Source organism: Diplotaxodon limnothrissa, linkage group LG19 (genome assembly GCF_057381915.1).
Source record: "Diplotaxodon limnothrissa isolate DT_005_m linkage group LG19, D_limnothrissa_male_GT1.1, whole genome shotgun sequence".
In the NCBI taxonomy this organism is placed as follows: Eukaryota; Metazoa; Chordata; class Actinopteri; order Cichliformes; family Cichlidae; genus Diplotaxodon; species Diplotaxodon limnothrissa.
This window is the reverse complement of record NC_140614.1, coordinates 15,556,854-15,566,436: the sequence shown is the minus strand read 5'-3', so window position 1 is coordinate 15,566,436 and position 9,583 is coordinate 15,556,854. Positions and strand designations below refer to the sequence as shown.

The 9,583-nt window shown below is 47.4% G+C and overlaps 1 protein-coding gene across 1 annotated transcript; it reads right to left on the bottom strand.

The window, feature by feature from the left end:
- Nucleotides 1-3,982: 3,982 nt before the first annotated feature.
- Nucleotides 3,983-8,765, bottom strand: LOC146611930 (uncharacterized). The gene is made up of 3 exons (XM_085343048.1): nt 8,636-8,765; nt 7,859-8,236; nt 3,983-4,089 (listed from the first exon to the last, which is right to left on the bottom strand). The coding sequence occupies exons 1-3, from the start codon at nt 8,763-8,765 to the stop codon at nt 3,983-3,985; spliced, it is 615 nt and encodes a 204-aa protein (XP_085199174.1).
- Nucleotides 8,766-9,583: the final 818 nt, after the last annotated feature.

Here is a 9,583-nt window from a genome sequence, read left to right as displayed (position 1 = left end):
TCAAACAGTGGCACATCATTAATATTTAGGGAAATCCAATTTTTTAAGTTGCACCAAATACATTGTGTGATAGGGCATAGGGGGAAAAAAAGATGTTCTAGGGTTTCATTTTCATCAGTACAAAAAGAACACTGATCCACCTCAAAGCCAAATCTCTTTTTTTAGAAATTCTGCCACAGTATTAGTTTTGTTTAAAGTGTGTTTCTTTAACTTTAGGTAGAATAGGCTATTTCATAAATTTTTAGTATGCTTTATCCAGTGTATATGAAATAACTAAATTAGAACCATGCCATGTAACCATTCTGTTGTAACTATGAAATATTTTGTCTTTGAAGAAACTACTAACAAATTTCTTATTGCATTTTTATCAAACAGCTGACATTGCCCTAGCAATAAATTTGGGAGCACTGATGAGAAATTATTGTATATCATAAAAATTTTAATCAAATGAAGCAGAGGCAGTGGGACCAGTTCACAAAATTTGTTATATTCTCTTTGAGAACAGTTTAGACAATATTTTTCTGAAAAGTCTGTGTAACTTAGAATGACACCGTTATCATCCAACAAATCTGTTATGAATATAATATTTTTGTTCAAACCAGTCACTCTTGAAAATTGATTTTTGATTAAGTGTTATTACCCTATTATTCCATAAGGTTGAATTATGGGGAGAAGTTGAAAATCTCATTTTCCCAAAAATGCAACGTCTGTTTTGGAAAGTTTGATATCTTTATGGGGATTTTATTTGCCGCAAAATCACATTTCAAAATAAAGTCTAATCCTGTATACTATTTTATTAAACAAGAATCATGGGATGTGGAGCTAAGTAGAGTCTGGCTGTGACAGACAAGATTTTAACCATTTAATTCTAAGGGTGCCAACCATAAATTCCAATTCTGGAGTTTTGATACCACCTTTATTGTATCCCTTCACAAGCTGAGATCTTTCTATGTAATGGGTTTTATTCCTCCACAAAAATTCGAACACATTTCTATTTATGGTTTTCATGGTATTTATCGTTTTTTTATTTTTTATATTGTTTACGTGGCGCAAAAAAGGTTGGGGACTGCTGTACTAGCAGGTTGCTGAGTAGAAATCCTTGTAGTGTTTTGAAATATACCACTTTTTCCATCAGTTTCCTTGTCAGGAAACAACTTCCTGTTCAGCAGAAATGCCTCTGGTTTCAGTGGTGTGTGTGAGAGCGTTTCAGTTGTGTGTGTGAGAGCGTTTCAGTTGTGTGTGTGAGAGCGTTTCAGTAGTGTGTGTGAGAGCGTTTCAGTTGTGTGTGTGAGAGCGTTTCAGTAGTGTGTGTGAGAGCGTTTCAGTAGTGTGTGTGTGAGAGCGTTTCAGTAGTGTGTGTGAGAGCTAAAATTTCAGTAGTGTGTGTGAGAGTGTTTCAGTAGTGTGTGTGAGAGCGTTTCAGTAGTGTGTGTGTGAGAGCGTTTCAGTAGTGTGTGAGAGCGTTTCAGTTGTGTGTGTGAGAGCGTTTCAGTAGTGTGTGTGTGAGAGCGTTTCAGTAGTGTGTGTGTGAGAGTGTTTCAGTAGTGTGTGTGAGAGCGTTTCAGTAGTGGTGTGAGAGTGTTTCAGTAGTGTGTGTGTGAGAGTGTTTCAGTAGTGTGTGTGTGAGAGCGTTTCAGTAGTGTGTGTGAGAGTGTTTCAGTAGTGTGTGTGTGAGAGCGTTTCAGTAGTGTGTGTGAGAGCGTTTCAGTAGTGTGTGTGTGAGAGTGTTTCAGTAGTGTGTGTGTGAGAGCGTTTCAGTAGTGTGTGTGAGAGCGTTTCAGTAGTGTGTGTGAGAGCGTTTCAGTTGTGTGTGTGAGAGCGTTTCAGTTGTGTGTGTGTGAGAGCGTTTCAGTAGTGTGTGTGAGAGCGTTTCAGTAGTGTGTGTGAGAGCGTTTCAGTAGTGTGTGTGAGAGCGTTTCAGTGGTGTGTGTGAGAGCTAAAATTTCAGTAGTGTGTGTGAGAGCGTTTCAGTGGTGTGTGTGAGAGCTAAAATTTCAGTAGTGTGTGTGAGAGCGTTTCAGTAGTGTGTGTGAGAGCATTTCAGTGGTGTGTGTGAGAGCGTTTCAGTGGTGTGTGTGAGAGCTAAAATTTCAGTAGTGTGTGTGAGAGCGTTTCAGTAGTGTGTGTGAGAGCGTTTCAGTGGTGTGTGTGAGAGCTAAAATTTCAGTAGTGTGTGTGAGAGCGTTTCAGTGGTGTGTGTGAGAGCTAAAATTTCAGTAGTGTGTGTGAGAGCGTTTCAGTGGTGTGTGTGAGAGCTAAAATTTCAGTAGTGTGTGTGAAAGCATTTCAGTTGTGTGTGTGAGAGCGTTTCAGTAGTGTGTGTGAGAGCGTTTCAGTTGTGTGTGTGAGAGAGCGTTTCAGTTGTGTGTGTGAGAGCTAAAATTTCAGTAGTGTGTGTGAGAGCGTTTCAGTTGTGTGTGTGAGAGCTAAAATTTCAGTAGTGTGTGTGTGAGAGCGTTTCAGTTGTGTGTGTGAGAGCTAAAATTTCAGTAGTGTGTGTGAGAGCGTTTCAGTTGTGTGTGTGAGAGCTAAAATTTCAGTAGTGTGTGTGTGAGAGCGTTTCAGTTGTGTGTGTGAGAGCTAAAATTTCAGTAGTGTGTGTGAGAGCATTTCAGTTGTGTGTGTGAGAGCGTTTCAGTAATAATGTCCCTTACGGCACCTCATAAAAAAACACTTGTATTTTTTGAAGGTTGTAAAGAACGGATTTTTTTTTTTTTTTTATGTTGAGTGGGCCATTCATCAACCTTCACACAAATATACTGTAAGCCAGAGCTAACACTGCTGCTAATGTTATTTTCCTACTCCTACATGTTTTTCTGTATTATCATATTTTTAGTCCTCAAGAGAAATGTGTAACTTGATACAGATAATGCAAACACTTGCAAAGACATTAAGTCTGCTTTTTTTGTCATATGGCCTTCTTTCTCATCTCAGCATTACTCCATCATGATAACAATGGTGTTGCTTTTGTGTTGATTTTATGTGTTGTATTACTTATGTAACAAAACACTATCAAAATGCTGTATGGGTAAAAGATAATTGAAATTCAAGCAGCACATGGTGTGCAGGGGGGTTGCTGGCTCTATCGGTGTATCTCATTGTGGAGTCTGTTGCAGCATCTTGCAGTGGAGTCTATTAGGAGTCATTTATTTGAGCTGTATGGCAGATTGATGCTAATTGTAGCTCTGAATCCATTTACTGTCAGTAAGCAAGAAAGACGGGGTGAGAAATAAAATGGGAGAATAACCCTGATATCTGGGCAAAGCAGCTCAGTGGTGTAGACTGTGTAGTTAAAAAAATAAACTACCTTTTTTTTTTTTCTTACCCAAACAAAACTTGTAAAACTTCACTTAGGTGATAATACAAAGTTTGAATGCAACCTTATATAACAACAAGATTGCCCTGTTACATCATGCCAGTACAAATCATTATGTACAAGTTATGCCCTTTAAAAACTTATAATTTTTGACCTTTGGAACATTAGAACAGAGATATTTAAGGTCAGGAGGGATTTTGTGAGTCATTGGAAAAATGGCACCTCCACAGCATGTGCTATCTCACAGGAGAGAAAAGGATGAAAACAAACTGATGTCAGGTTTGTAAGATTAAATAAGTCTGAATACATTGAAAGAAAACTAGAATGGCACAAAGAGAAACTGTGTCGTCTAAGAGAATTGTTTGAAAAATTGCCTTTTATTATTAGACATCTATAATATGATGTTCAGTCAAAACTATCAAGGTGTTGAGGTACTAAGGTACACATGTCAATAGCAGATCATGTCTTAAAAATAGCATAAATTCTCTCCTAAATAAACAATAATAATGGATAAACATGCTGCCGATCAGTATGCCACAAAAGCTAAAGTTACAAAGGATTTATTCGTGTCTTTCTGTCACGGAAAAGAGGGACCCAGGCGCGGTTCTTGCTCACAGAAACACAGTGCGTTTATTTACAGTGAAACAGACAAGTCCAACAATCCATTCAAAAGTGCAATTTTCCAATCGTGCTCGTCCCTTGCTCCCAGTGCGTTCCGTGTAGTAACTCCCTTCGTGTGTGTGCTCCCCAACTCGCTTCTCCGCTCGCCCCTCCTGGAGGAAGAAGGAAAATCCAGCGTTAGCCACACGCTAGCCGAATAACACACTCACACTGCTCGCACAGACTGTACCAGTTCGGAGTAATAATCCCACGTCGACTGTCGCCGTGAGTCCAGGTTAAATACCCCTTTCTAGCCTGGAGGAATGATTACCAACCACTGGTCAGGTAATCAGCTGCAGGTGGGCCGGCAACAGCGAAGGGGGACTCCCAATGACGACAGTCGCCAGGACACGCCTCTCCCACGGCGCGCACTTCCGTAAACAACCCCGAGGGCCAGGGAGGGAGAAGCAAACACATATACAGAAAACATAAACACAAGCAGGGTCGTCCGGAAAGGGCCGTCCGACCGTGACAGTACCCCCCCTCTAATGGGAGCCTCCGGGCGACCTGGCAAACTTGTCCGGATGCCGGCGGCGGAATTCTCTCACCATGCGATGATCGAGAATGGCAGACCGCGGCACCCAAGAACGTTCTTCCGGACCGCACCCCTCCCAATCCACCAAAAACTGAAAGCCCCTACCGCGGCGCCAGGCATCCATTATGCGAGTAATGGAATACGCCGGGGCGCCGTCGATAATCCGGGCGGGTGGCGGGGGCCCAGGGGGCGGGCACAAAGGGCTGGTCCGGACGGGCCTAACCTGAGAAACATGGAAGACGTTATGTACCTTCATAGCAGGCGGAAGGGCCAGCCGGACCGTCACCGGGTTCAGGACCTCCTGGATGGCAAAGGGGCCAAGAGACCGGGGGGCCAGTTTCTTGGACTCAGTCCGAAGAGGGATGTGCTTGCTGGAGAGCCACACCCGCTGGCCGACCTGATAATCCGGAGCAGGAGTGCGACGACGATCCGCCAATGCCTTGTTCCGCTCGGCCGTTCTCAGGAGTGCTGCGCGCGTGGCCCGCCAGACCCGACGACAGCGCCTAAGGTGGTGCTGGACCGAGGGAACCGCCAGCTCTCCCTCAGAGATGGAGAGGAGAGGGGGTTGATACCCCAGCGACGCCTTGAAGGGCGAGAGTCCAGTCGCTGATGACGTGCTGGCGTTGTGGGCATACTCCACCCAGGCCAACTGCTCGCTCCAGGTCGCTTGGTTCGATGATGCGACGCAACGCAACATGGCCTCCAGCTCCTGATTGGCCCTTTCAGTCTGACCATTAGTTTGGGGGTGGAACCCGGAGGACAAACTGACCTGAGCTCCCAATTCTGCACAGAACTCCTTCCAAACCCGCGAGGTGAACTGAGGGCCACGGTCGGAAACGATGTCCTGGGGTATGCCGTGGAGCCGAAACACATGCTGCGTCAGTAACTGGGCCGTCTCCAAGGCAGAAGGGAGCTTGGGCAGAGCAATGAAGTGGGCAGCCTTGGAAAAACGGTCAATAATGGTTAGAATGGAGGTGTTACCTGCAGAGGGAGGCAAGCCGGTGACGAAGTCCAGGGCGATGTGCGACCATGGGCGTTTTGGAGTGGGTAACGGTCGCAGGAGGCCAGAAGCAGGCGAGTTGGTGGTTTTGTTCCGTGCGCACACCGGGCATGCCGCAACATAGTTCTGGACATCGAGAACAAGAGAGGGCCACCAAAACAAACGTCGTAGAAAGGAGACCGTGCGATTTTTACCTGGGTGGCACGAAAACTTGGCAGTATGTGCCCAGTGAATGACCTGACTACGCGCTGTGGCCGGAACATATAGTCTCCCTTTCGGGCCCGTGCCAGGGTCGGGCTCCTGTCGCTGGGCGTCCCTGACCACCTTTTCAATCTCCCATGTTAGTGCACCCACAATGCAGGTGGGGGGCAGGATGGGTTTTTCCTTCTCGTCCTCATCGGTCACGGGTGCGAACTGGCGCGACAACGCGTCTGGCTTAGTGTTCCTAGAACCGGGCCTGTAAGTAATGGAGAAGTGAAAACGAGTAAAAAATAAGGCCCACCTGGCTTGTCGGGCGTTGAGGCGCTTGGCTGCCTGGAGATACGCCAGATTTTTGTGGTCCGTCCACACCACGAAAGGCTGCTCAGTGCCCTCCAGCCAATGTCGCCATTCTTCAAGGGCCCACTTGATGGCGAACAACTCCCGGTCGCCCACGTCGTAATTTCTCTCGGCCTGAGACAACCTGCGGGAGAAGAACGCACAGGGATGCAACTTGCCGTCGATCCGTTGGGAGAGAACCGCCCCCACGCCCGAATCGGACGCGTCCACCTCGACGACGAAAGGCCGGCCGAGGTCCGCCTGGACGAGGACCGGAGCCGAGGAAAACAGGTGCTTGAGCCGATCAAACGCTTGCTGGGCTGCGGAGGCCCACTGGAAAGACAACTTAGGAGAAGTTAGGTTGGTTAGAGGAAGGGCTACCTTGCTGAAATCCCTGATAAAGCGGCGGTAGAAATTGGCGAAGCCCAGGAACCTCTGCACCTCCTTGCGGGTCTTGGGAATAGGCCATTCCACTACGGCTTTGACTTTGGCCGGGTCAGCTCGCAAACGCCCCTGTTCCACAATGAAACCCAGAAAAGAAACAGTTTCCACATGGAACTCACATTTCTCCGCTTTCACAAAAAGGCGGTTCTCCAATAGGCGCCGTAGAACCAGACGTACATGGTTGATGTGCTCAGTCTGCGACCTGGAAAAAATCAGAATGTCATCCAGATACACGAAGACAAAATGGTTAATAAAGTCCCTGAGCACATCATTAATCAGGGCCTGGAAGACCGCGGGGGCGTTAGTGAGACCGAAGGGCATCACTAAGTATTCGAAGTGCCCCAGGTGGGTGTTGAAAGCCGTCTTCCACTCGTCACCCTTGCGGATGCGAACCAGATGATAGGCACTCCGAAGATCCAGTTTGGTGAACAGGACTGCCCCCTGTAATAGTTCGAATGCCGAGGCCAGCAGGGGGAGTGGATATTTATTCCTAACAGTGATCTTGTTCAGCCCTCGAAAGTCAATGCAGGGACGCAGGCTCTTATCTTTCTTCTTTACAAAGAAGAATCCTGCTGCTAAAGGCGAAGTAGATGGGCGAATAATACCTGCGACCAGAGACTCCGTTATGTAGCATTCCATGGCCTCGCGTTCCGGTTTAGACAGACTGTAGAGCCGACTTGCTGGCAGGGGAGCGCCTGGGAGTAGGTCGATTCCACAGTCGTAAGGCCGATGTGGAGGCATAGACAACGCCTTACTTTTGCTGAATACCTGGCCGAGGTCGTGGTAGTCGGCGGGCACCAAGGAAAGGTCGGGGGGTGAGGAGCTTTTCGCAGAGGCGGTCCCAGGATTGTCCGGGACAGCGGCAAGTAAACATTGTTCATGACACCGCGTGCTCCAACCAGTTACACACCCTTTGGCCCAGTCGATTTGGGGGTTGTGATGTTGGAGCCAAGGAAATCCCAGTACCAGTGGGGTGTGGGGGGCTTTGAATACCAACAAACTGATTTTCTCAGAGTGATTTCCCGAAATAATGAGTGTAATCTCCTGAGTGCAATGTGTGACGGAGGCTAGATGGCCGCCATTTAAGGCTGAGACCTTCAGGACCTCTGGAAGGGGAAGTAGGGGCAGGCCTAAGATGTTGGCTAACTCCTCGTCTAGGAAATTTTGTTCAGAACCAGAGTCAATGAGTGCGCAGCAGGAGTGAGTGAGGGAGTGAGACATTAATTTAGCAGGGCAGCTGAGGTGAGGGAACACTTTTGTTGTGGCGCCCGCCAGTATCCCCACAATTACTGACGGGCCGACTCTTTTACTCGGTCTGGGCAGGAGTCAACAAAATGTCCTCTTTTTCCACAAAGAAAGCACTCACCAGTCCGTTGTTTGCGCCCCAGTCTAGAGGAGGAAAGCTTGGCTCCGCCGAGCTGCATGGGTTGCTCTTCATCCCCGTGTTGCTCCTCCTCCTCACTTCTCCACATCAGAGTAGGAAGGTCCCTAGATGTACCCGTGCCCCCAGCAGGCCGCCGACCATCCCCGGCTCTTCTGCCGAACTCCCGCATGTGGTCGTCTAAGTTAATACACATATTGATTAGAGCAGACAAAGCTTTAGGCAGTTCCTTGGTTGCTAACTCACGCTTAATATTCTCATTAAGGCTGTTGAGGAAGGCTCCACGCAGTGCTTTCTCCTCCCAGCCCGACTCCTCCGCCAGGATCCAGAACTCCACGGAAAAGTCAGCAACACTCCTCCTACCTTGCTTCAGAGAAAACATGCGATGACCTGCAGCATCCGAGCTAGCGCCTTTATCAAACACACAGCGAAACTTGCTGAGAAAGACGTCATATGACACAGAGGGCTGGGTATTTAAAACTGCCTGAGCCCATTGAAGCACCCGCCCAGTCATAAGTTGCACCAAATAAGCGATTTTAGTAGAATCAGAGGCAAAGGCACAAGGTTGCTGTCTAAACACAAGAGAGCATTGCGTCAAAAAACCCCGGCTCCTCCCCAACTCGCCATCAAATTTTTCGGGTGCGGGGAGTGAGTACTCCCGCTGCCGCGGTGGAGGTGAAGGAGGAAGCGGACAGGCTGCCGCGGCTTCCAGCGAAGGGGCGGGCTGCGTTGGAGCCGTATTAGGTGAGGAAATCAACATACCTTTAAGCTCTGTCATGGCTTGCAGAAGCGCGGTTTGTTCCTTTGAAACGTGCTTCAGCATTTCCTCGTGTCGCTCCAAAACCTCCGCTTGGATAGACAGCTGGCGTGAAGCAGAATCCGCTGGGTCCATGGTGGTGGGATTATTCTGTCACGGAAAAGAGGGACCCAGGCGCGGTTCTTGCTCACAGAAACACAGTGCGTTTATTTACAGTGAAACAGACAAGTCCAACAATCCATTCAAAAGTGCAATTTTCCAATCGTGCTCGTCCCTTGCTCCCAGTGCGTTCCGTGTAGTAACTCCCTTCGTGTGTGTGCTCCCCAACTCGCTTCTCCGCTCGCCCCTCCTGGAGGAAGAAGGAAAATCCAGCGTTAGCCACACGCTAGCCGAATAACACACTCACACTGCTCGCACAGACTGTACCAGTTCGGAGTAATAATCCCACGTCGACTGTCGCCGTGAGTCCAGGTTAAATACCCCTTTCTAGCCTGGAGGAATGATTACCAACCACTGGTCAGGTAATCAGCTGCAGGTGGGCCGGTGTTGTGCCAAAAAGTGATTGTCTGCCAAAAACTGATTTCCGGTATTTGCCAAAAACTGATTGCTCGTATTTAAACTGCTATAAGTAACTTGTTGGGCTATAATAGGTGAAACATATGTCAAATGCATCCCTCATGGATGACATAAAGTCATCTTGAGCCACAAACAACATTCGTGTAACAAGGTAGAAGCCGCAATCAGTTTTTGGCAGTCACTTTTATATAACCTTTATTTATCCAGTTAAAAAAAATCTCATTAACATTAAAAATGTCTTTTGTAAGAGTAAGTTGGCCAAGAGGACAGCAGAAATGGCAGCAAATATTACAATATTTCTGTAAAAATATTTTAAGTGGGGATAAAGGACCGGATTGGTTATAATGTAAGTACAATAGCAGAGAGTTGTAAAGATA

What these genes read in the sequence shown, in the direction of transcription:
- LOC146611930 (XM_085343048.1), bottom strand. Translation starts at nt 8,765, where the DNA reads ATGGACCCAGCGGATTCTGCTTCACGCCAGCTGTCTATCCAAGCGGAG. An exon ending in AGCCATGACAGAGCTTAAAG is followed by an intron (nt 8,237 to 8,635) that starts GTATGTTGATTT and finishes CTCTGAAGCAAG; the next exon opens with GTAGGAGGAGTGTTGCTGAC. An exon ending in GGGGCGCAAACAACGGACTG is followed by an intron (nt 4,090 to 7,858) that starts GTGAGTGCTTTC and finishes TTCTTCCTCCAG; the next exon opens with GAGGGGCGAGCGGAGAAGCG.